This window comes from Morchella importuna (assembly GCF_003444635.1).
Source record: "Morchella importuna strain M04M26 chromosome Unknown Morimp01GS003, whole genome shotgun sequence".
Lineage (NCBI taxonomy): Eukaryota > Fungi > Ascomycota > Pezizomycetes > Pezizales > Morchellaceae > Morchella > Morchella importuna.
The window spans coordinates 1,853,724-1,878,775 of NW_025763400.1; the positions used below are offsets into that span (position 1 = coordinate 1,853,724).

General features: G+C 48.9%; 8 protein-coding genes across 8 annotated transcripts; 4 read left to right on the forward strand and 4 right to left on the reverse strand.

The window, feature by feature from the left end:
* Nucleotides 1-620: 620 nt before the first annotated feature.
* On the forward strand, nt 621-2,298 carry LAJ45_02010 (uncharacterized protein; the record flags this gene model as incomplete). Its single annotated transcript, XM_046111602.1, has 3 exons — nt 621-915; nt 1,005-1,822; nt 1,876-2,298. 3 exons carry the CDS (start codon nt 621-623, stop codon nt 2,296-2,298), a joined length of 1,536 nt encoding a protein of 511 aa, XP_045975546.1.
* Nucleotides 2,299-4,819: 2,521 nt separating this feature from the next.
* Nucleotides 4,820-8,725, forward strand: LAJ45_02011 (uncharacterized protein; the record flags this gene model as incomplete). Its single annotated transcript, XM_046111603.1, has 7 exons — nt 4,820-4,888; nt 4,955-4,984; nt 5,063-5,173; nt 5,243-5,360; nt 5,441-7,346; nt 7,402-7,649; nt 7,707-8,725. 7 exons carry the CDS (start codon nt 4,820-4,822, stop codon nt 8,723-8,725), a joined length of 3,501 nt encoding a protein of 1,166 aa, XP_045975547.1.
* Nucleotides 8,726-11,552: 2,827 nt separating this feature from the next.
* LAJ45_02012 (uncharacterized protein) lies at nt 11,553-12,214 on the forward strand (the record flags this gene model as incomplete). Its single annotated transcript, XM_046111604.1, has 4 exons — nt 11,553-11,667; nt 11,729-11,780; nt 11,915-12,086; nt 12,167-12,214. 4 exons carry the CDS (start codon nt 11,553-11,555, stop codon nt 12,212-12,214), a joined length of 387 nt encoding a protein of 128 aa, XP_045975548.1.
* A 2,954-nt stretch (nt 12,215-15,168) lies between these two features.
* On the reverse strand, nt 15,169-16,211 carry LAJ45_02013 (uncharacterized protein; the record flags this gene model as incomplete). The annotated part of the gene is made up of 4 exons (XM_046111605.1): nt 15,169-15,223; nt 15,316-15,511; nt 15,567-15,736; nt 15,799-16,211. 4 exons carry the CDS (start codon nt 16,209-16,211, stop codon nt 15,169-15,171), a joined length of 834 nt encoding a protein of 277 aa, XP_045975549.1.
* Nucleotides 16,212-16,707: 496 nt separating this feature from the next.
* LAJ45_02014 (uncharacterized protein) lies at nt 16,708-17,377 on the reverse strand (the record flags this gene model as incomplete). The annotated part of the gene is made up of 4 exons (XM_046111606.1): nt 16,708-16,874; nt 16,932-16,970; nt 17,038-17,082; nt 17,275-17,377. The coding sequence occupies 4 exons, from the start codon at nt 17,375-17,377 to the stop codon at nt 16,708-16,710; spliced, it is 354 nt and encodes a 117-aa protein (XP_045975550.1).
* Nucleotides 17,378-18,028: 651 nt separating this feature from the next.
* On the reverse strand, nt 18,029-19,262 carry LAJ45_02015 (uncharacterized protein; the record flags this gene model as incomplete). Its single annotated transcript, XM_046111607.1, has 4 exons — nt 18,029-18,270; nt 18,349-18,870; nt 18,972-19,065; nt 19,197-19,262. The coding sequence occupies 4 exons, from the start codon at nt 19,260-19,262 to the stop codon at nt 18,029-18,031; spliced, it is 924 nt and encodes a 307-aa protein (XP_045975551.1).
* A 1,487-nt stretch (nt 19,263-20,749) lies between these two features.
* On the forward strand, nt 20,750-21,887 carry LAJ45_02016 (uncharacterized protein; the record flags this gene model as incomplete). Its single annotated transcript, XM_046111608.1, has 3 exons — nt 20,750-20,778; nt 20,874-21,023; nt 21,083-21,887. The coding sequence occupies 3 exons, from the start codon at nt 20,750-20,752 to the stop codon at nt 21,885-21,887; spliced, it is 984 nt and encodes a 327-aa protein (XP_045975552.1).
* Nucleotides 21,888-23,686: 1,799 nt separating this feature from the next.
* LAJ45_02017 (uncharacterized protein) lies at nt 23,687-24,604 on the reverse strand (the record flags this gene model as incomplete). Its single annotated transcript, XM_046111609.1, has 3 exons — nt 23,687-23,933; nt 24,007-24,312; nt 24,378-24,604. The coding sequence occupies 3 exons, from the start codon at nt 24,602-24,604 to the stop codon at nt 23,687-23,689; spliced, it is 780 nt and encodes a 259-aa protein (XP_045975553.1).
* Nucleotides 24,605-25,052: the final 448 nt, after the last annotated feature.

Below are 25,052 nucleotides of genomic sequence, written 5' to 3' on the forward strand. Positions count from 1 at the left end.
CAGGCATTGCCTTGTAGGTATCTACAATTGTCTGAAGCTGCCGTCCAGACTCTGGAGTTTTGTCGATCACGATGGATGATGCAACCAGAGCGCAGGTTGCGTTGAGGGGGGCGTTCAGCCACCTCGCACGGCCACAAGCATCTATGGGCAATGATTTTACCGACGATAAAAGTTGCCATACAAAATTAAAGTTAGAACATCGACAGCGCTGGGCGGCCTTGTGTGAACCACAAAGATATCACATGAATTTTTCTTTCGCTCTCGTGAATATTCCAGCAATGCCCGTGATATCGACGTCCCTCCGACAAACCGGGGGACTTCCTCTAGAATTCGAACCGATTCACGGGCGGGGAGATATCCCGAGCTTGCTTACCAAGAAGAAGCGCCGATAGCCAGCTGCAGCAGTGACTGAGCCACCTCACACGCCTGCCAAGCCACATGAGGGGCGGCACCGAATATCAATGCAGCTTGGCCCCCGCCCACATCCCATCCCATCGCAACTCTCACACAGAAAACATCAGCCCACTCACTCAGATATTATTATATTACCCTCAATCTGATAAGACCTGCATATCTCCAGCCCATCTACTATCTACTCACATCTACCTACCACTGTAGCCATGTCGTCGGTGCCCACAAGGGTGCTCCCTTCGCTGTGTCGCGCCACAAACCTCGCACGCTCGAGGTCGTCGCCGCTGGCCCGTACGCTGCTCCCTAGGCTCCAGGGCCAGGCGAGATGCTATGTCTCGTCTTCAGGAAAGAAGAATGCTGCTGTCAATGCCGCTGTCAATGTCGATATACAGAACAGGGCGATTGACACCCAGGACTTTGTCAACAAGACTGGCGGGATGAAGCCGTCGGAAATGTCAATTGGGAACGGATTGACTGCCGATGCCATGATGTCGCCTTCTGCAGGTAATTATTCCGTCTCTATTTTCAATCTTTCGCTCCTCCCACCTTGCATTGGATTTGTAATTGGCTAACTCTGGTGCGATACCAACCAGGGATCCTCAAGCAGGCCACAATAATGGACGAAGGCACCCGCCCCATCTACCTTGACATGCAGGCCACCACCCCCACCGACCCCCGCGTCCTCGACGCCATGCTCCCCTTCTTCACCGGCCTCTACGGCAACCCGCACTCGCGCACCCACGCCTACGGCTGGGAGACCGAGAAGGCCACCGAGGAGGCCCGCGCCAACATTGCGCGCCTCATCGGTGCAGACCCAAAGGAGATCATCTTCACCTCGGGCGCCACCGAGTCAAACAACATGAGCATCAAGGGCGTCGCCCGCTTCTACAAGAGCAAGAAGAAGCACATCATCACCAGCCAGACGGAGCACAAGTGCGTGCTCGACTCGTGCCGCCACTTGGAGAGCGAGGGCTTCGAGATCACGTATCTCCCGGTGCAGCAGAATGGCCTGATTGATCTGAAGGAGCTGGAGGCGGCTATTCGCCCGGATACGGCGTTGGTGTCGATCATGGCGGTTAACAACGAGATTGGGGTCATTCAGCCGATGGAGGAGATTGGGAAGCTGTGTAGGTCGAGGAAGGTCTTTTTCCACACGGATGCAGCGCAGGCGGTGGGAAAGATCCCGATGGATGTCAATAAGATGCAGATTGACTTGATGTCTATCTCTGGACACAAGGTGTACGGACCGAAGGGAATTGGCGCCTGCTACGTCAGGAGGCGACCAAGGGTCAGAATCGAGCCTTTGATCTCGGGAGGTGGACAGGAGCGTGGTCTCCGAAGTGGAACTCTTGCGCCACCCCTCGTCATCGGGTTTGGTGAGGCCTGCCGTATTGCTTACGAGGAACTCGAGGTAACAACTCTCTCCCGATAACTGTATTGACAGCATATTGACAATTCCTCTAGTACGACCACAAGCGCATCTCAGCCCTCTCCAAGCGCCTCTCAGACGGCCTCCTCGCAATGGAGCACACAACGCTCAACGGCGACCCCAGCGCGCGCTACCCCGGCTGCGTCAACATCTCCTTCGCCTACGTCGAAGGCGAGTCGCTCCTCATGGCGCTCAAGGACATTGCGCTCTCCTCCGGCTCCGCCTGCACCTCTGCGTCGCTCGAGCCCTCGTATGTCCTCCGCGCGCTCGGCTCCAGCGACGAGAGCGCGCACAGCAGTATCCGCTTCGGCATCGGAAGGTTCACGACGGAGCAGGAGATCGACTATGTGCTGAATGCGGTCAAGCAGCGCGTTACGTTCTTGAGGGAGCTGAGCCCGTTGTGGGAGCTGGTGCAGGAAGGGGTGGACTTGAATACGATTGAGTGGAGTCAGCATTAGGTGTAAAACATCCTTTTTTCCCTGTTCTGTTCTTGCTCTGGTTCTTGTATGTTTTTTTTTTATTTTATAGTTGTGGTTGTATGAAATGATTGTGTGATGGTACGATTTTTTGTGAGGAAAGAAAAAAATGGATTGGGTGGTTTGGTGTTCTGATTTTTTTGTTTTTTGATACTTTTTTTTGCTTTGGTCTTATTCTTTCTTTAATTTATCATCGTTGGCTGAGCTGCTGTTTTGTTGGTTTGGGGGTGGTGTGCATGGTGAGGATGTAGTGGAGAGTGGAGGTTTGGAGGTTTGGAGGTTTGGAGGTTTGGAGGCGTGGATGTGTGTGTGCATTGGGAGATATCAATAGCTGGCAGACCCGAGTCAGTCATGTCAGACATGTTAGTTACTGCATATGTAAATACGAATTCCGCTCTTTATTGCTGGCATCTGTGGTGAGTCTACTTATATATCCGCTGGTGTTATGTCAATTCCGACTCGAGGGCTCTGTTTTTGGTGTGCGAGTGATTGTCTATGACCGAGTCAACACCGTCTTGAAAGAAGCTGATGAAGGGTCATGCCTAGCCCTCCCACTGTTCTACCGGGAGGATTACTGCTAAGACTAACTCTTCAGTGCCTCTAATAACGTTGGGGAAATACCATAGCATCTACCGCGGTAGCCTAGTTGCTATCGTGTCGCCCAGAGGGGCCGAGGTTGTCCGTTCGAACCACCTCCCAGGCTTGGTTGAAAGACTGTGTGACTGGGTATAAAAGGGGTTGTAGCTAGTTTCCTCCTTTTTACTATTTTGGATATCTGTTTTTTTGTTTTTTTGCCCTTCTTTTTCGTGTTTCCTGTATATATTCGATCTTTACCTGCGTGTATGTTAATTGGGGGTCATCGTCATGGAGGATCGAGGGACGGAGCACATTATGCTCGGAGGATAGAGGGTATGGGATGAAGCTGGTAATCGATTCCCAGAAGGTGGAGGTAGCAGTACCAGTCATCCGCGGAGCTCAAAAAACAAAGGGTGGCCAGCTGAAGCAGTGGGAGTCTATACTACTATGTAGTCATGAGGTTATGTGTAATAAATGGCACTTACCTGGAAAGCAGATCCTCGGCAAGACTTTTTTGTTCTTTTGGGCTTCTCGTTCATTACATGTAGTTGTCTCTCATCCCTCCAGCCCATCGTTAGACTCCATTCAATTAATGGGGCAGGGCCGGATATAGGAAGTTAGTATTCAGCGAAACCTTTCCGTTCTATATCTACATGTATCTACTATCTGCTATATCACTATTGAATGGAATCAGCAGATATCAATCTCATAACAAAAGGATATGTAGAAGAGGTATTCACATAGTTTCGGAGCTGATGAGAAGGTCTGCTTGCATACATAATCTAGGGCCCGAGTACATACCTGGGCTCGGACTGTAGGGGATCAATCACGATCACAAGCCTACGTGAGCGGAACAAATGCCCACCCTAAAGCAGACGCCGAGACGGAGTGGCCTTGGTTCATATCATTCGTAGATCACTTTATCTCTAGATCTTATCTACAATCAATCAATAGCTCTTTATAATCCGCTCCAGCAGGTTTGGTAGCATAGGCAAAACAATGCGCCTTATCCAGCACCCTTAGGAACCGTTGATCCTCCCCGAGCGCTGTTGCATCTTTCTTTTTTCTTTTGCTTTCCTGCGGGGGGGTGTATGTAGGTATGTAGATTTATTATTATTATTATTATTATTATTATTATTATATAGTGGATTTCCTGATGCTGTAAAACTTAATGTCTTCTTCATCTTCATGGGATATCACTCGCTCATGTAAACCTGCCTTTATTGCGTATTTGGCTTTTCGAATGAGGTTGACCTTGAACAGGCGAGCTGTCTGAATTTAAGCTGTCATGTCGATACCTGTCCCTGTCGTGTCGACACTTGTCCGATCCGTGACTATAGCGAGTGAGAATTAAGTCATTCAGCTACATGTTCTCGTCCTACTTTTTCAGCAGCCCCGTTCGAGACATTATGCGTACATTTTGGTGAATAGGGAAGTTTATATTCACAAAGTCTACCTTTCTACTGGTACATAGATGCCCCCAGCGGATCCAGTACCATATCTGACAGAATACTGTAGAGTTACGGTACTGCTACGGTATATTGCTACGGCATAATAACTAGGATTCCAATTTAATTCGGAAGTTTTACACAGTTCCGTATTGGTAGAGTAGTTTACATCCCCTTTTTGGGCACTGCACTCACCTTCATCTACACATGTCGAGATCCCAAGACCAAGCAAGACCCTGCATGCACAGGCCACATTGCCAAGATCAATTTACGCGACGCGCTTGAACGCGTTACCACAACGGAAAACCCCAAAAAAAACCTCAACCCGATTGAGGTCCGCTATAGACACCGGAACAGAGAACCATCGATTAACACCCCCGAAAGGCCTTTCCCATCAAGACTTTATAGTTTTATACTTCTTTAATTCTTAATACTACCCCCAGTTGCCAAATTCTTCGGCGGCGCGACGGCTTGCGATAATGGAGTCCGACAGTGAGAACGATACTCAGGCCTTTGCCGCAGCTCCAGAGACTGTGGATCCTCTGATTGTGCGTCTTCCTGTATTCAGACGGTACTGGGCAGCTAGCTAATATGTTGTTGTTTCTATCATACAGAGAGCGCACATCCTTTCTCTAGTTTCGGCGGTAAAACAACCCGCCCCATGCATTCCCGGTAATCCGCAGGAAACATAAACTCTGACAGGGAAATATTGGGATATATAGCTCGGAGGAGTTACACCTACAGGATACGACCTGGGAGACGACGCATTGGCCTGTCTGAAGGATCTACGGAGATGGTTACGGCTCTACGACGAAAAGCTTAATCGCTATGATGTATGATGCACCTCGGGAGTGAGGGGAGGGGTTATGGGGATGGGGAAAGGTGCTGATGGGTATATACAGGTTGCGCGATGCATGGCGGAGGCGAACTTAGTAAATGGGGATCTAGTTGAAATTCTCGCCGACTGGAAAGAAGAAGACACCGAGAATAAAGCTAAACACAGATTAGCACTCGCCTGCGGTAAGCCTATCCCCCACAACTCCCTTCGGCACTCCCGAGCTGGGCCATTGGTTTGTACAAAACATATTAATGATTCACAGTCGAGATCCTCGTCCCGCTCACATGGCCATTTGAGAAGTCGCTCTCGGAGATGACGCAGAACCACCACCGTCACCAGCCAGTCCTCCTCCACGCGCAAGCCTCGTACAAATCCGCAATCCTCCGACACTCGTCGCGCAAGATCCTCTCTTCAATTGCACGCGTGGCCCTTCCGTCCGTCGCCATCCCCGCCATAGAACGCACCGAGCGAGATGAAGGCATTATCCGGCTAGTCCTGTACTTTTTCCGGAACATTGCCATGATTGAGCACCCCAACCCCAACGAGTCGGACACCGGCGAGGATATCAATCGCTGCGCTACTATCGAGGCGTTCAACGACCAGAATGTCATACACCTCCTGCTTGCGATCGCGAGTAACATGGGCGGCGAGTTTGTCACGCAGGATGTGGTCGTTATGGAGGCTGTGTATCACCTGCTCAAGAGCGTGGACATTGAGCAGCTGTTCAGGACAGAAGAGGAGGAGAGAAATAAGAAGGTGGGGAGCCTGACGGACTTGCTCAAGAGAGAAGACGAAATGAAGAGGGCTGCGGCAAGGAGCAGGAGTACAAGGCATAACCGCTTTGGCACGACTGTTTGGATGGAGAAAGATGACGGGCGGCGCGCATTCGTCTCTGGTCAGGATGCACTACTGGGGAGAGACACAGCGCAGAAAAAGATGGATTCCAGCAAGAAGTGGAAAAAGCCCAAGGGCAGCGACGTCAAGGGTGTCGGGCACAAGACAGAATTTGACCTGGTCGTCACTCTCGAGGGCGCCTCAAAGCCCCAGATGCGAACCTTTGTAGAGGACTTTCTCGACGCCGGTTTCAACCCGTTGTTTAGCCATATCCGCCGCGCTATTGACCGCGATGCGGAAAGACTTCTCAATACCAACCAGCGCCAGTTCTTCTACCTGGTCGCTTGGTTCCTCAAAGCGGAACGGGCACGCCGAAAGGCGGCCGCAAAGCTACAGTTACAGCAGCCTACCGCGGATGCGGCGGCGGCGGATGATTCGTTCTCTCTTGTGGCCTCGGTGCTGAACCAGGAGATGCTGATCACGCTGAACCGGCGGATGACAGAGTGGTATGAGTCCAAGTCATGGCTAGAGCTCCAATCGGGGATGCGATGCTTCACGCAGATCCTGCTCACCGTACAAGACATGACAGCATCACCGCTGGAGGAAGACCAAGAGATTGCGGAGAACATCCAGAACCGGCTGTTCTACGAGGAGACCACTCTCGATCTTATCATTGGCATCCTACGCTCCTACACCAAGCAGCCGTTCGGCTGGCTGGATGACTGCACCGAGATGGTCCACGTGCACCTCAAGATGCTCGAGCGCTACTCGAAGCAGCACGATCACCTCTTCGTCCGCTCCAAGCGGCAGCAGAAGGCGAAAAAGAAGCGGCAGCAGCAGGACGGAATTGACATGCCCGCCGACGACGACAACAACGAGGAGGACGATGAGGAGCTCTCCCTGCAGTCACGCAACACGATGCGCGAGCGCGCCTTCGACTTTAAAAAGTTCGAGGGCAAGCTGCTGCAGCAGAGCTGCGTCAGCACGTTCCTGGCCTTCCTGGACAACTACAAGGAGCTGTCGTACGCGCAGGTCAAGCGGGCCATCACGTTCTTCCACAGGATCTTTGTGAAGCGGCAGGAGGAGGTGCTGCTGTTTAGGATTGATATCGTAGAGCAATTTTATCGCATCATGCAGGACCCGGATGGGCTGCCGCAGGGACACCCAGCGAGGAAGGAGATGGACCAGTTTGTGAAATACTACTTGAGGAAGCTGATCAAGAAGCTGGAGAATAGGCCGGAGATGTATGTGGAGTTGCTGTTCACAAAGCTGAATAGCACGATGCATTACTTGACGCATGGCTATGATAAGGAGATTAGAGTTAGGGTGCCGAGGTTTGTATCCCCGGAATTATACTAATTGCTAGAAATTGACACTGACATGCGGTAGGCCGGCGGCGGAGTTACATATTCCAGGGCTACCTAGGAACGAACAGATCGGTGTCGCTGTTGGTGCACTGGTTGACGACAATAAGGGCGATGCGGTGGACTGGGTGAAGGATGTCCTCAACAAGGCCATCAGCGAGCGCAAGGCCTGGGAGGCCGAAGACGCAGCCCGCAGGATTCTCGAAGCAGAGGCAGCCGCAGATGCCGGCGCAGAGGTCATTGAGAGCGAGGCTCCCAAACCGCCATATATCAGTAAGTCACGGTCGTGCCATACAAATCTACATTACTCTAAAAGCTAACTATCTCCAGCCATCACACCCGACACCGAAGAGCGCAAGACTGCACTCTTCAAAGACGCAAAACTCCGCCTTCTCATGACCATCCTCGGGCTCGAACGACTCGGCGTCGACGACGAGAGTCCAGAAACACCATGGATCATCCCCGCCACCCTCACTTCCGAAAACCTCAAAGAGTCCTTCGACCTGCTCAAGAAGTACACCAACGATCCCCTCGTCCTCGACGACGGCATCGCCGCCGAGGACCTCATCAAGCGCAAATCCCGCCCCCGCCTCTCCGCCCCCGACTCAGAGCCTGACGACAACGAAAACGACGAAGAAAACGAATTCGTCCCTGGCGGCCCCACAGAGACGCAGCCGCTCGAGCCACGCAAGAAGCCCGCCAGGCCGCCGCGACGCCGGCGCCGCGACCCCGTCGATGACGAGTCGGCAATGGACCTTGATGCGCTCGCGGCCGCGGAGGAGCGGCTTGCGGCGCGGCTACAGAAGGATAAGGAGAAGCGCGTGGCCATCAAGAGCACGCTGTACGTGCATGAGTCGGACGACGAGCTGGATCCCGAGCAGGAGATAGCGTTTCTGCTGCGCGAGAAGGCGCAGCGGGAGGGCGGGCCGGCGCGGTTGGAGACGGGCGGTGGGGCGTCGGCGAAGTTATTTTCGAGGCTTGTGGCGCCGGCGGGGACGGGTACGAGGAAGAGAAAGAAGGTGGGGGGCGGGAGCCCAGAGAAGAAGAAAAAGAGGGTGGTGGAGGAGAGTGATGCTACTGAAGAGCTTGATGAGGAGGATGAGGAGGACCGGGGCGTGATCTCGAGGGATGCGACGCCTGTGGTGCCCGGGGATGGGACAGGGGAGGAGGAGGAGGAGAGCGACAATTCGGGTGGTGGGACGGCTTCGCCGAAGGGACGCGGTGATGTGGACATGGTTGATGCTGGTGAAGATGATGATGGTGAAGAGGAAGAGGAAGCACCGCGGCCTAGTGCTAGTGCTAGTAGGGCTAGGAGGGGACCAGTGATCGTGGATAGCGATTCGGAGTAGTGTTGGGGCGAACGATACCATTTGCATGTACATTAATTGGAGTTCTTTTCTTATAATAATCACTCGGCTTTAGAAGTGTTTGTTTAGTGTGGATTTAATTTGGTGTTAATGACTTTATGCAAGATGCCGGTGATGATGGTGTTTGGAGGCGAGTATCGTATCATGATCGACACGGTGCCCTGATGCGGTATGTGGAATAGTTTTTTTGGACCCCACAAATATATTATATCTTGATGTTTGAAGCAGGAAAAAGAGGTGATGTTTGGGAATTAATTATACACCCGTGTAGCTAGCTGGCATCGGAATACAATTAATGAATTATCAATCAATCAATCAATGCAATGGCTGGCATCGGAAAGTGTTGATGTTGTGATGGACGAGCGAGACTAAACCCCCTCTTGCTACCTGCCTCAAAGACATAGTGCCCGATATTGCCCCGCAATCAAGCCAGTAGCAGGCCTCTACACGGCACTCCACGCCCGCTGCGTTTCAATTATTATGAGCGTCCTAAGCTTTTTTATCATCACCATAAATCACTCGCCCACCGCACCACATAGGGCCAGGGTTATATGCATCCGCATGCACACAAGCGCCAGGAACCGTGTATGTAAGCACCAGGCACCCGCCAAGCGCTGGCTGGCACTACAAATTACAAATTACAAAACAACGGGGTACATAGGTAGAGGGGAATAGAGTAGACACTGTCACTGCCGTAGACAGCGGCTGCCGGAAACGCCTTATCCCACGGTGACGGTCCAGAGAGGTTACATAGACAGAGGGGCCGCCAGAGGAAGGCAAGCTGGTAGGGCTGGTCTGGTCTGGTCTGGTCTGGTGCTTGGCAACGGATATATAACGGGCAACTATGGAAGGAAGCTATTTCGGGCCGCAGCAGGTGAGTGTGTGATCTGCAGCAGTAAAGTGCTAACCCTTGGTTCAACGTGTTTCCATAGAGTGCTTGCTCTGCAGATGCCTGCAATCCAGCCAGATATATATTTTATTTTACTCTAATACGGGGGCCGGGGAGGGGAACGCAGAGATTCCAAATCCAAATTGGAGGATATGGATGGATGGATGGATGGAATCTCAGAGATAAGCTCAGTCAGCGCTCTCCCATACACTGCATACACGCAGGCTGGCTGGCAGAACGCTGAGAGTCGGCTGTTGTGTTTGTGGGGTGGGGGGGGGGGGGTTAGTTTCGGGTCGGACTCAGCTAGCTCAGTACCGCAGCGAGCGCGCATGTGGGAGTGCAAGTGCAACTACAGGTGCAAGTGTGTGTGTGAGAGTATTTGCGTATGTATATGCCCTTATTATATGTATGTGTGTATGTGTTTGTGTGTGCTTTTGTGTAAGAGATATCCGGGCTGAACACGATACGATACCTACTACATGCGTGCGTTCCGATCCGTTACACCGGTTCATGAGCTCAGTTGAGTTTTGAGTCGAGACGGCGAGCGGGCGGACTGCGCCCGCCAGTTTGTTTACACTGTCTAAGACTTAGACTAGGCAAGACTAAGACTAAGGGAACATCGGAAAACAAAATGACGGAATATCGGATCTGGTACCGGATGGATGGGCTGGGTGGGCTGTAGCCTGTGTCACACACTGTGCTCACTCTGTGTAATACAATACCCACAATACAGTACAAACCTTCTATACCTACTAGTATTCTAACAATCTAACATTATATTATTCCTTTCCCTTCAAACACCGGGACCGCGCGAAGATCTAGAGATAACTGCAAGTAACTGCATTAATATTTGAAATACCCACTACCCCCCCCCCCCCCAATTATCGTCATCTCAGTAGTGAAACGGCCCGAAACAAACGGTTACAAACCTCAGCACCTCAGCATACAAAGCAGTTAGACCTCCCGCCCGAGAACGAGACCAATCGTCGCCGCCCCCCCCCCCCCCCCCATTCCCGGGTTTCTAGATGATGATGCCCGACACATCGGGCTTAGAACGTGTGACACAGCTGAGCATGAGCGCAAAACTGGCTAGCGCCGCCCAAATTTCATGCAAGGCTGGTAGCTAGCTGCTCATCCTGGGCCTGGTCTACTACCTAGAGTACTCGTATTGTACTACGAGTACTCTGCTCTCTACATGTACCCTATCTCCAGTAGAGTATGGTACGGCCGGGGGGATACTCTACATGTACCTAGGTATCTCTATATGGGGGCCGGGCATGGGGGGGGGGGGGTTACAGTACAAACCCGCCGGTGCTTGTTTCCCTCCGATCATTCCCCATGCGGCAAGGCGTAGTCCCCACCATCCCAGCTTTCGAGACTTTCTGGAATCAAAGGAAGGGGAGTCAGGATGATGGCTGCATGTTTCGGTTTCTAGTACTCTAACTAGATGCCTAGGCACCTACTGACGATATGAGGAAGGGTTGCCATGATACCTGTACCCAGGGCCGGGTGGAGCTGGACCCCATAGATTAACATTTTTTCGGGGTGTTATGAAGGAGGAGGCTGTACAGTACCGATTGTATGTACGTATGAGTATGGGATGAGATGGGATGGGGTGGGATGTGTACCTACTGCATGCGCAGCGTTTGGTTCGTGGTGGATACTTAGGTTATATATATATACATGTATGTGTGTGTGTGTGTGTGTGTGAGAGAGTACGGGTACGGAGTATATATAAATGTGTTTGTTCGACTTTTCTTCACTCCATTGATATCCCGTCTTGATATAAGAAGTGCCTACGCCATATACAAACCACACAACTACAATACAATAACGAATATAACACCACCATCATATTTCTCCCCAGCCAAACAAAAACACACACCCGCCCCACGAGTTCATCTCATTATGCCATCAATCATGAACAACAGCAATGAAATAAACTACCGAACAGCCCTCCAAAAACCCGACTGTGCCGACAACTGGCTCACCGAGATTGAGATTGAATTCGAAAAAGTGTCTGAAGAGCTCGAAAGTCAGTCTCTCTACTATCTTGTTTATCTCTGGCTCCCATTCGAATACTAACAAACCACCAGTGGACATCACGCTAATCTTCCCCATAACCGAGCGGCCCTCTCGCCCACGCCGGTTTGATCTCCACGTCATGAATCCCGGTATGTATACGCCCCTTGAATAATTATAACACCACTAGTAGACGTACTACTAGCACTCTACTACTCCACCACTCCTTCATTACCACATCACTAACAAACCCCATCCAGAATCCCCCATAACCACCACCCGACCCTGGCGGCGTCTCCCGCCCTCCCCCGGCCCGCCGCCAAACCGCCCGCTGCCGCCCCTCCCGGCTTCAGCGTCCTCAACGTCTCTGCCGTCGTCTCTACCGTCGAGCAGCAGCAGCAGTACAATCCGAAGATCAAAGACCGAGGCAGCGTGAGCAACCCCCACCCCGCAAGTTTCATGTTTCCTGGGGATGGTTACTAATCCTGGTTTTTTTTTTTTTTCAATTGCAGGATCGCGAGTGGGCAGAAGGCGTCGTCGAGATTAAGGGACCGGTTTAGACTCGGGAGACGGTCTGCGATCGTGCAGGTATAGGTGAAGGTGTGGAGCATTGATTGCTCTGGCTGAGGAGAAACTGGAATTGTGATCGACGGGGTGGTGTGGGGTGGGGTGGATGTTACTGCTGCTGCTGCTGCTGCCGCTGGTGGTAGTAGACAAATATGGCTGTTCTGGAATCGGCAATATGACCGCCCTGGATGGCTTAAGAAACGACTTTTGCGCTCATTTCCTGGGTCTGCAGATAGATATGCGGGATGCGGATGAGCATGGGGATGTGGTTAATGATTGGGAATATTGGGGATATTGGGGGTATGGGGGTATGGTATGGTATGGGGGTATGGGAGCAATTACTTACGATGATGATGATGATGATGATATGAATTAATTGAATCTGTATATATACGTAACATGACGAATAAAGAACTAGATCTGCTTTGTTTATATATGCCGAGTTAAGAGAGAGAGAGAGAATCAATGATATTGGTTGAAGGGGTCGCGCTAGCCCGGGGGAGAGATGATGTATGGCAATCTCCCGAGCATCCTGGCATACATAAAAGAAGATGTCTTTTCTTGGTCCTGTAATCTGTAATATAATAAATATACCTTCGGTGAGGAATCGGCAGACCTTGAGGGATCGATGCAAGCGGTAATCTTATCAGATCTGAAAGATACAAAAAACCCTCGGGTCAAAGAGATGTGGCTCCCTTTGGCTGGTTGGTGGTCTGGATTGTGTTCCTTTTTTTGTGTGTGTGTTTGTGTGTATCTCCAGATCCTGAGACAGAATAGTTCACGGGTAGATCCTGTTTGCGCCATCTCCATGGATGGTCATAGCTTTGTCTCGTCTTTCCTTTTGATTAAACATATATCAAATCATTCTTATGGATATCTATATTGAAACAGCACTATAAGAGCCATATATAGCCATTCCCGTCTCCGGAGTCTCATCCGGGAGCATCTATATAGCTGATCCTGTGCCTACATCTATCAAAAAATCGCTCCGATCCAACCGAGCTGTCGATAAACGGGTTGACGGGATATATCAATATAATATAACATACATCTATAGTTATAGCCCGGGCCCTTGCACGGCCGGAGCAAGGGGCAAGGAAGGTCTCGTTAATATGTTCCCGACCCCAAACTCTCTAGATCACCTTTACCCGTCGACGGGCAGGTGGAGGGGCCCGGGGCGGCTGCGTAGATTGTGATTGTCGATCATGTATCTCGGGGTATATATATAATGTGGTATAGTTTTTTGGCTTCATGGGTACCGTCCGGGGCGGGGGTGAATGGAGTTCGCTCTTAGAGGGAGGAGAAACGATGCGGCTTGGCGCATCTTCCCCGGCGGCTTGAGGGGGGGTCGGGAGCATGTAGGTGGATGGTCCGACCGGGTCGGTAGACCAAACGATAGATACGGCGGGCTTTCCATTCCCGATACACTTTAGACCGATTGCACGCAGTTTTCTTGTGATAATGCGTCCACCACCACCACCTGCAAAGCAAACACCCCACTCCATTTCCCAACTCCACTACAACCGCCTTATATATTATATCCACAGCCATACAGAAGGGGAGGAGCAGGGGGGCGCGCAGCAAGGCCTCTTTCCCCGCCCCTAGCTCTCTGTGTTGGCGCGCAGGACCGTGCGGTCTACCACTCATCACCTTCTGAGCGGGGGTGGTGTGGTGGGGGGACGCCGGCGAGTGATATTCTGTGATCGTGACATGGCCGCAAGGTAGATAGGGTACGCCGAATATTCATCCGAGCCGCCGACGCCAACCTCACCAAAATTCTCGCGCCAACCACAACCACGGGGCAGAACCTAATAGTAGCATGTTAACAGCGATAGTGTTATTCACGCAGATGCACGGGCACAAAGCTGGCAGTACCCGGAAACGGTTGTTTTGGGCAGAACCGAGTGATATGGTGTGATGCCTACATGCACGGTGTTGGAGAGTTGTGTGTGTGTCAGTTCAGCGGCATGTTGGCTGCCTGAATTTGGTGACATGTACTGCGTTCTTTAAGGCTGGCTCCGTGGTGGTGAGTTTGGATGAAGCTGCTGTTCTGAGTGTATGTAGATGCAGCCTTGGTTAGAGAGTTGTCTGTGGTGGCTCGAGTCGCGTGGTAGCGACCACATGGGGAAGACACGATCCATGGGTCAGGCAGGGAGACAGTTTTTTTCTTTTTTTTCTCTCTTTTTTTAATTCATTAGTTGCATGCAGCCTTACGGCTATGACAATAGGCAGTGAGACAATGTAATGGGGTGGGTATGTAATTGTTTATGCAAGGTAAGAAATGGTTTAAGCTCTTGGTGCATATATGGAGCTGGAAAAGCACATCTAGATCTACAGATACTTGATATAGTGAATTTGAGGATGTCGATTTATCATGACTGCATTGGAAGTCCAGAAGTTGTCTCTGATAATCGGGTACATACCTCCTTCACCCTCATCCCCGGTCTCGCATTACATGGGGAAATACTTATACCGCTGAATATGGGCTTTATTTCTCGAGAGAGGAGGCTTTTACACGCTATCTCCAGTCTGGCTGATGTCTTCCATAGATCAAGAACATGAGATATAGAATGGCTGTACATATCGGAAAGACATATACTACAAAAGTGACATTTGTGCTTCTTGCGGTAAGGTCAAAGCTTTACGATAGAAGAATTACTACGAATCAATGAGGTTTGAAGGATGGTCTAAATTGCTGGAGATTTTTGAAAGGAAAAACGTATTTATATATATGAATACCGCGTACCTAAGCAAGAGACAAAGGAGAGCTCGAACAACGTAAAGAAAATGAGAGAAAAAGAAGGTACGTGTGGCGAACGCCAAGATATTCGAGCATTAAGCTTAAGGCAAGGAAATTTCAGAAAGAAAGTTATACACCAGTCGGCGCCTAGCTGCTCAACTGCAAAATGTATATCCTCTTGGAAAATTAGAGACCATGTCGTAGATACTACGAAGTTTTCACCTGATTGTAGGGCCGAAGAGTAATTGTCTTGATATTTCTTCTGGATTCCAGATTAACATCTTCCGTGAAACATGCAGTGTAATCCTATGAAATTCTCTATGAAAGCACAGTACTTAAAGGGAAATTACTTACGATATTTTTACTACGCATACTAAAGAAAACAAGCAGGTTTCTATAGGCTCTTTATCATAACAATAGTACATATCGGCAGGAATACCGATCTTCTCTTGATCTTTCACCGTGTATTCGACGCGATCTCCTTCGATTAGGAATTTGGAACATGCTTTTAACTTTACGCATGTATACATGTATTCAAATACATGTATGGCTAAAACAAAGTATCAGCCAATGTATGTAATGCTGCTTGGAGCGAACGCTTTTACCTGCTCTAGGATCGATTTTTTTCAGTAGATGCCGAGGAGTATCTTCTGTGGCACTCCGAATAGAACGTCTATCAACTTCGGCTACATCATTCAATGCTGTCTGTGTTGTGCATGTGCATACCCCCACCGGGTCAGGCTGAGTTTGATTTGATGTAATCGCAAGAGAAGTGCTGTCGAGGAAAAATTTAACTTAGTATATATATTTGACACATTGAGGTGAAGATCAACTTACGCCATTTGGTTCACCGCCAAGAGAAGTGTAAGAGTGCTCTTACTCCTCTCCATCCGAGCAAAAAACTCCAGGGTCTTTTTCTCCGTTTGCTGTCTTTGTAGATAGCTCATGAAGATCGTCTTTATACCCTTTCCCTTTGATCTCAGGCCCACCTCTCTCTGGAACCTTGTTATCTCGTCCATGCACTCTTGGGTGCAACTCTTAACAAGATTTAGTGTTCCTGATGACAGGTGGGCTCCCACGTCTTTGACAACACTCATCAGCTCGGTGAGCACGTTTTCGAGTACGTGCAACTCGTTTTCGATTTTTGGTTCTTTTGGGCTGGGCAATGTTCCACTGAAAAACTTATAACAGTCCGCAACAGCCTCTGTGAGTGCTAGAATACTCGCCATAGTTCCCAGGATTTCTGACATATCGAAATAGTGAATTAGAGGTTGAAAATGGATATATGGCTGCCGATTGCGAGGACGAGTAGATATCTGATGGGAGTAATTACTACATGGGCTTACCAAGTTATTGAATTTGAGAAATCAAGCGTTCTTATAGAGGACAAATATATGAACGCTGGATCTTCTATTCAGGAGAGGTCGCATACACAGTCTGGAACTTAATAGCTCAGCTTAATGGTATTTTCTTCCCCTAACTCATTCCTCACTGAACTGAGTCGATTTGACTTGGTGTAACGTCACCCGGCGTCCCTGCCAGCAAGTGCCGCCAATCGAATTCGCGAAACTTGGAGCGCCTGCAGGAAGGCTTCTTGGGATTCCCGATTCTGTACAGCGCGTATAAGACTTTACTGGCCCAGCCAGTAATAAAAACCCCACTCACAGGACTTTTCTTTTGCTGCAGATACAGTAGTTGCGATGGGGTGTTCCTATGGTGGTCATGTGATGTGGTACTGGAGTTTTGCTAAGTTTGCAACTGATTACGGGCTTGTGGTGGGGTAATGCCGCGCTGAGTTGCTGAGCGATGAAATATTGCCGGCAGAATCAGTCTGAAGAACTCAAATCTTTCGAAATATTTCTCGGTTGCGTATCTCTGAAACGTATCCCTGTGATTACGATCTTCGCTGTCGCCTTCAACTTCGTGAGCAAGGAAATGTCCATCTTAGAAGCACTATCCTTTATATTCACCTTCGGTAGTCTGGTGGATGGAGTAACTAAAAGGACGGGCTGCTCCAGTTATATTTCTTATCTTCAGATGGGATGAATGGCCTAAACCTATTGAGTATGTGCGTACCTCTATGGAGACCAGCGACCGGCTGGCGATTCGATACTCGACATTCTAGCGTTGCAAGAATAGATAGATCTCCTCCAGATATATATACTTGGCTAGATCTACTCTAAGAGCGGCTCTGAGCACTGCTTCCCTTATGGATGAGTCCACTAAAAGCCATATTCTAAGTAGTGGTAGAGTCAGAGAAGGCGCAGCATGTACATATATGTTCATTTGCTCGCTTGATCTATGAAACTTTACGTGCTTGTTTCCCTGGGAAGAATATGTCTGTGCTCGCTTCGATCTCTCGGAAGAATATTTCACTTCCACGAGAGTAAAGTATATGGAAGTAGCCACTTGCCATGGTTCGAAGGGGTCTGCGTAGGTGTACATAAACTATCCATCAACAGCATCAGTACGTGCGTACTCCCCGCAATGGGCGTCCCCTGGATTATTTAGTTCACATTAAATCCTGGCGACCTGATGGACACACGTTGTGAACCCCCGGGTCCGGTTACTAACCCAAATCCAGCCTTATTATTAGAGTAGGCATAACTACTAGTACTACTAGTACTACATACTAGTACATGTACATATGTACATGTATTTAGTTAAACTTGCACCAGGTCAGTTAGCTTTACTTACAGACTAACCATGTGAGGCTACTAATGAGATTTTTAACACTCTTGTCTGGGTGTTTGGAATTGATATCGGGGAGATTTTATAAATAAAATGATTCCGAATGATTTATCCGGAGCTCAGAGGTCATCTCATCCCCATTGCTCGCTGCAGCATGTGCCATCATGCGTTCTAAATGACCACACCTACTTGCAATTGTTTATGGTTGAAACGGCTGAGAACTCCAGATCTGAGAAAATACTGTAGGGTAATATGTACCGTAAAAACTAAGAAGTAAAAATTGTGCACAATGCAATAGCTACAGCGTCTAGAGATTATGCAGCACACAACCTGCCGGTAAAAAAGGCCTTGTACGTAAAAACAAGTTATCAAACCTCTACTCATTCCAACCCTCAATCATAAACTCAGTTACAACATCTCTCTCCTCTTTCTTTAGCGGCCTGACTTGATCGTCAAACAATGTCCTCTCTACGTACTTCACCCTCCCATCCTGACCCACAAGTATGATTGTCTGAGTCTGGGTTCCATATTTTCGGTCGCGCCACCATTGAGTTTGAATATTAGCCTTTGCTAGGTCTTCGTCTGTGATTGGAGTCATATCCGCCGGATGTGCATCCACTTTCTCATGGCATGCAGAAAAAGCCGGAATATAAATACTATGCTTCAAAGACTCCATCTGGGTGTGGTAAGACGCACTATCCCTGCTCAGTTTCGGCAAAGTATCAAAACTCAGCACGCCAAATAAACTCTCCAACAACTCCTCTTCGTTTTTTCCTTCTTTGACTGCGGTATCTACAACCTCAGCTAAGATACCTTCCCCTCTCTTCACCTTCGGCCACGGGTCCCCGAATAAAGAATTACTAAGCCCCCATGTCTCTCCTTTCTCGCCGGCTATCCAAGTTGCACCGTTTTCAACCCCGTCGTCTCCGGCCGGCGTACGGTTAGAAATCACAGCAAGTGGTTGGAGAGTTCCGAGTGCGATATCCTTAGGACGGAGGATCCCGCAAAGAAGAGAGAATCCACCGACGCCGTGTAGGTCCCCCGTGGCATGCAGGGAGTGCAGCCATTCGGAAGTGGAGGAATCAGTTGTGGTAGAAGTAAGGAAGGAAGTAACCATAGCACCCCGGGACTTCTCAGCCAGTGCTGCAAGAGAAGTGGGTTCGCGGTAGTTTGTAAGCACTGCGAGACGGCCGGTGCGGGTTATGCCAAGCCATGTACCTGTGGGGTGGGGTTAGCTGATGAATGATTGGAGGGGCATGCCGGTTGAAAAGAAGGGTGAACAGGCGGGGGACGAAGGAGATGCAGAAACGTAGACAAACCTCGTTCAGGACGGGCCAGATCTCGACCCGATAAGATGTGTGAGTTGGGTTCCTCCCAAAAAGCTGCACGCGCGGTAGGACGGTGGAGGAATTCCTATTAGAGAGGGGGAATTGAAATTAGTATTGCTGTGACATGCGCGATTAACTTCGAATCTTGGATAGGTGATATGTGGACGCATGCTGATCTTTCTAATCTTGGATGGGAGGGTGGAAGAAAAAACATACATCTCTATTAGAGAGAAGTATCAAAGAGTATTCTGGATGCGCGGTGGTGACAAGCAGGATACACATTTTATGTGATTATTTTTTTATATGATGGATCAGTTAGGATTGTTGCATATACCTCGCAGGTGAGGTGTTTCTCGTCGTTCTGTATTGTAGGTACTCTACTACGAAGTGTCCTTAGGTAGGGGTTTCGTTTATATGTAGGTCAAATCAAAGACACAATAGTACCGAGGAGGCGTTTTTTAATGGCGGGGTAAAGTGGGTATGTAGGCAAGTTTACGTGGAATGGATAAGTAGATGCGCCTGGGGGATTGGAGGTTTATTTAGCTAGAAGGAGTTGAGAAACCTCATGCCAGCGCAACACGCAACAACCCAAGCAGGAGCATCCTGTCGTATTTTTCTAGCATGAGCATACAAATAATCGGTTCTAATTCCTGTGTTTGTCTGGTATGGAGGCAAAGCTCATGATGCGGCGTGATATTTGCTGGCAACTGGCCAGGATGAGCTGCTGTGGTTGGGTTTAAGGATTTTATTGTTCGGTTTTGGGGGGGGCAAATACTTGTACTGTACACACTGGTCTGCAGGTACAGTTCATATCGCTGAAACCATCAACCGTTGCAGCACTTCTACATATGCGAAGCAGTTGAGCCTCGGGGAAGGACTGTAGTTTTTTGGGCAGTTGGAGAGACTCAAGATGAAGAGTTAACGGGTCTCGGCGGCACTCGGGATATTCTGTGGTAAGGGTAGATACATGTACATATGTATTCTACCGGATCTCACGATTCCTCTCGGGGGTTGAATTGGATATCACACCCTAGCTGTCGAGTGAGTAGGAGTTTGCTCTGTCTCAGGGTGTCCAGGTTCTAGAGTACGGGTGGTAATGGGCCGGGTTGTTGTTGTGGTGGTTAGGGCTGCTCCAGTAGTTGAGTGACAGCATCTGACAGAGAAGAAATCCCTATCCCGCTTTCGTGAACCCCTACACTGGCCGCCTTCGCAGAACTCGGTCTGGGCGGTAAAACATACAGATTCGACTAATCTCTTTCCGGTAACTGCTCTTGACCCCGGCTGATGCGATCACGGGGTTGACGATATTGGACTGGACCATATTCCGAGTGGGACTCTGTGGGAGGTCATGCACAAGAGCCCTTGGAGGTGTGGAGGGGTTTCCCAGACCTCTTTTCTGCTGCTGCTGCTGCTGCTGCTGCTGCTACTGCTGGGTACCCCTCCGCATCCTCCGCGTCTGTACCACATTATTACATTACTATGCTGCTGATGCTGCATATTGTAGCCACAGCTCTGATACAACAACTCACCTAGCTCTTTTTTTTTGTGTCCCCTCTTTTATTAGAAGGTCAACTTCCCCTCTTCCTTCATATATCTTTTCCGGCCCCCCCTCCCATTGATTCTTCCTCTTCCTCCACATCTTCTACCTCCTCAAAGAATCAGTCCTTGTCTACCTTTCTTGACGGAAGTAGCTACAAACACTATTCCAACAGCCCCAAAAGTAGTCATTTACAAAAATTTCTCATTGTTCACATACCTAGTCTAAAATCATGTTTGGCCTTCTATCAAAACTGCTTTCGTGAGTATTGTCCCTCTTATACTAAAACACTGACATCACGCGACCACATAGAGTCCCTACTTTTACTGTGCAATCACTGACGGTTCTGTAAATAGCTCCATCGCAACCTTCCTCTTCCCCGTATTCGCGTCGTACAAGGCCCTCAAAGCAAACGATCCATCACAGCTTACGCCATGGCTGATGTACTGGGTTGTTATTGGAATCATCACCGTGGTTGAGTCATGGACAGGTTGGATCCTGTGCTGGTTAGTTTCTATGTACACTATTTTTGCCTCCCGGGAGCCTAACCAAACCCTCGTTCTAGGCTTCCATTCTACCAAGAGATCCGTGCTGGTTTTATGATGTGGCTAGTCCTTCCACAGTTCCAGGGCGCCACGAGACTTTACGTAGAACATGTCCACCCTACGCTTGAGGCTCACGAGAAGGAGATTGAAGACCTTATCACCCGAACTCACGACCAAGCCAAGGCTGCGGGAATTGACTACATCCGAAAACTTATCCACATGGCCAGGGAGCAGCTGTTTGGACCTTTGCCAGAAGGCTCGGAAGCAAAGATGCAGCCACTCTCCCAAGACGCGGCTTCATTTGTCACAAATTTGTTCTCAAAGTGGAACGTTGCACCAATCGCCTCGGGCGCCCCTCAAAGGGCTACAGAGTTCTACCAATTCCTTTCTTCGGCACTTCAGCAGCAAACCCCAGAGGGAGGGCCAGCTGGAACACCGCACCCCGCAAATACTGCGACTCTGATTCCTGCATCTATCGAAGGGAAGGAAGAAAAGGCACGTTTCATTGAGATGCAGAAGGAGAAATTGAAGACACTCATGGCTGCGCTGGAACAAGAGGCGGAAACAAACCGAGTTTCTGGGGATGCAAGCCACACTAGTGTTGCAGCAGTTCTTGACAATGCGTCTGATGCCAACAAAGCAAATGTTTCGAGGTCACCAAGCTCTGGAAATATGGCTGGTGACTTCGACCATGTAACAATGAGCGATGCCGAGAAGGAGGGCCTTACATTCATTGGCACTCCAAGGACTGGTGGGTGGTTTAGTTGGGGCGGTAAACCAGTAGCAGGCCCCGCCGGCGGCGAGAGGAAAGAACACAACGAGTAGTCTCTCCGACCTTCGTTTGAAGTGTATGATTATTTGTTTGCACTTGATGTGCTGTTCTTACCGCCCCGGTGATTGAGGTTATCCCACTTATTAGGGGAGGCGTACATACATGGTTAGACCTTTTCTTTTGTAGTGGGCGGCCTTATGGGATCGATTGCCTGCGAACCAATCGTTTACTGTATTTTTCTTTTGTACTGCAATGTTCTATGAGTGAAGTGGATATGGTGTTTAGTTGGAAGGACTTGAGGACTCTAAAAAGAAAGGAAGGACACATGTGTGGGTTTGTACTTCATTCGTGCCTTTGCGGTGATTTTTTGTTACTGTAGCTATGTGAGAGCATGTGATTTTCTATTTGCCTCAAGGTTAAGAAGTTCACCGATCAAAGTCAATGCCAGTCAAACGGGCAGTGAGAGGTTGTGAAAGCGTTGATACCGGCTTTTTGTGTGTCACATCTCCGTGGGATACCGGCTATCGTGGCCTTTGTTACGTTACTCGGAGTTGTGGTGCCTTACGTATTGCACTTGTGTGACTTGGGCGACCACTGAATACGTCATCGTGCTTTAAGTTGCGGCTCAACGGGGGATCTGGGCAGGGGTTGTAACGGGAATTGCCGTATTTGACGTGCAGGGGCCACGTCTCGGGATTCATTCGGCATGCCGAGTGTGATAGCTACATGTAATCTCTCTCGGGATAAACTGATATATACGTGTACGTGTTGGCGAGACTACCTTTTCCTAGATTTCCTTGGAGAAGGATAGACAGAATCTCCATGATGTGCGGAAATATTGTAGGCGCCCAACGAACCCAGAATCTATGCACCATCACCAAGCTACAGAATATATCACAGATTGAGCAAGTATGTGAGATTGGTGGTTTTTCCCGTACTACTTAAAGATTCTCAGGCTGCTTAGTACGGATTGACGAGACACCTGATAGAGAAGATATATTGGTTGTATGAGTATGAAGGTGGATATCTTCTGCTTAGATTTTCACAGAGCAACATATACTGTTGCCGTTTTGGTAGCCATGAATTTCACAGAGCGTCAAAAACCATAACCTTATCGATCGGCAGAAAAAGGTGGTATACATGTAATACTCTATTATCTAGCCCGGTGAACTCTCTATCCGTGAACATTCGTAGATAGGGCATTCCTAGAGGGGACGTCGCGGGGTACCTTTGTGAGCGTAAACGTACCTAACAATCTTTATGTACCAGTATATATATATTGACCATGTTGTCCATCTCACTGATTAAAAGGTAGAGATACCATCCTACCAGATATTGTAATCGCACACTACCGCGCTGCGTGCTTTGTAGCAATGACACCAAATAGACCTTTGTACCTGAATGGAGTGCCCTGTCCATGAACGTTGATCCTGGGCAACGAGCTCGTTCGTCGCTGTTTAGATCACTCTATATTTTATTTCGGCTATTTGTCCTCCTAATAATATAGACCAACAATAATAGGAAATTTATGCATCGAAATCAGTAAGACAGATATAAGGTTTACTAGCCGAAACTAATCACGTGGCTGCTACGCCTACTGCTCAAGCCCCATGTCACAAAGTCATACCAGCCCCCAAAAAAGGAAGATCATCTTAGATGATCCTCATATACTGCTGTATCCCCGTCTTCTGAAATGTCCACCGCATATATCCCACCTTCCTCGTTCTACTCCACCTCGTCGTCTTATCTTGCAAGTTTCTAGGTGAATCGCACCGGATAGGTGTCCCTAGAGGTATATCCTTTGTTACTGACGGTGCTTCTCTAGTCATATACATAGCTTCTTCTTCTTCTTTCAGCTGGCTTCCAAATTGAGAATACAATCTTCTTCGTCAATCATGACGAGCGAGTCATTATGAAAGGTTGTTTGGGATAATTGAACTTCAAACCCCGAGCGCCCTCGATCTGGAAAGGTGCTGCTCTTTTCATCACTACAAACTTTGGTGTATCTATGAGTTTGGTCCCTAGGTATATTGATTTTATTGGTTTTGTTGCGGTGGTGGGCGATTGTTGATATTACTGTCGAAATTATATAGAAAATTCTAATATTTGACCCCACAAATATTAGTTTGCATTACCCATCGGAGGCCTCCCCTCCGTCGTTAAATCACTCACAGCACAAACACCTCATCCAGCAACCTTGCTCTTGGAACCAAGCAACCAAATCTTCTGTAATAACTAAACCATTCTCCGATTCCCAAACAATACCCATATATCAGTTCCCCCCTCACCCCTGTGTGGGGGGCGACGCTTCCTCTCTTTAAATCTGCGACGCCAATACCTATACCAATAATCCAAGTGGCTACCATAACAATTGACATATACAGCGTATATACTGGTGGTAAACTGGAATTATGGTACAGCACGAGGTCCAGGGCCGTGTGCACTGCCGTTACAGTAGATATCAGGAGTATCACCATACTGCAATTGGCATGAATCAATTATTGTTTGGGGGACACGATAGTACATATCAAAGGATAACATACGGCAGTACAGCAAACCCCAGCATTAATTCAGCCCCCGTAAGGCAAATCGTAAGTATTGATAGAAAAAGCAGTGCAACAGTAGTAGGTACAGGGTCAATACCGTGCCAGCGGTTATCTCGTTGAAATCGGTTTGCCTCAGACGGGCTCCAAACTGGTGCTTTTTGGACAAAGCATGGAGTTTTTGTGTTTTGCTCAGGGTCCTCGAATGGCGTGGGTTCTAGTCGCATTTCCAACTTCTGTTATTGTACTAAAGCTGTCAATCCAACAAACGAGGGGAATCCCACGTTATTTATTGACCTGCTATATCATCCGTATAGATATATGTTCGAGGATTTATAGGCTAAATCATTTGAGCCAGACAATACCCCTCGGGTAAGTACTGTTTTTTTATATAATAAAACTTGAAGCAGCTTTTTGAAACACAGCTGTGATGGTAACGAATAATCCCCCAGGTTCTACATGGACTCACGAAGTATTATCAAAACTCTTTACCGAAATGTCAATACGAAGAGAAATATCATCACCCCATTCGTATTCAGTGCAACGTTAATCAAATACCTTACTAGGCGTCTTCTGGTGGGCAGCTTGCTGCAAGTAGCGGGCTGGGTATGAGACTAATGCCTTACCAATCCTACGGCCGAGTAATCACATAATTTAACATATGGCCCGTCCTCA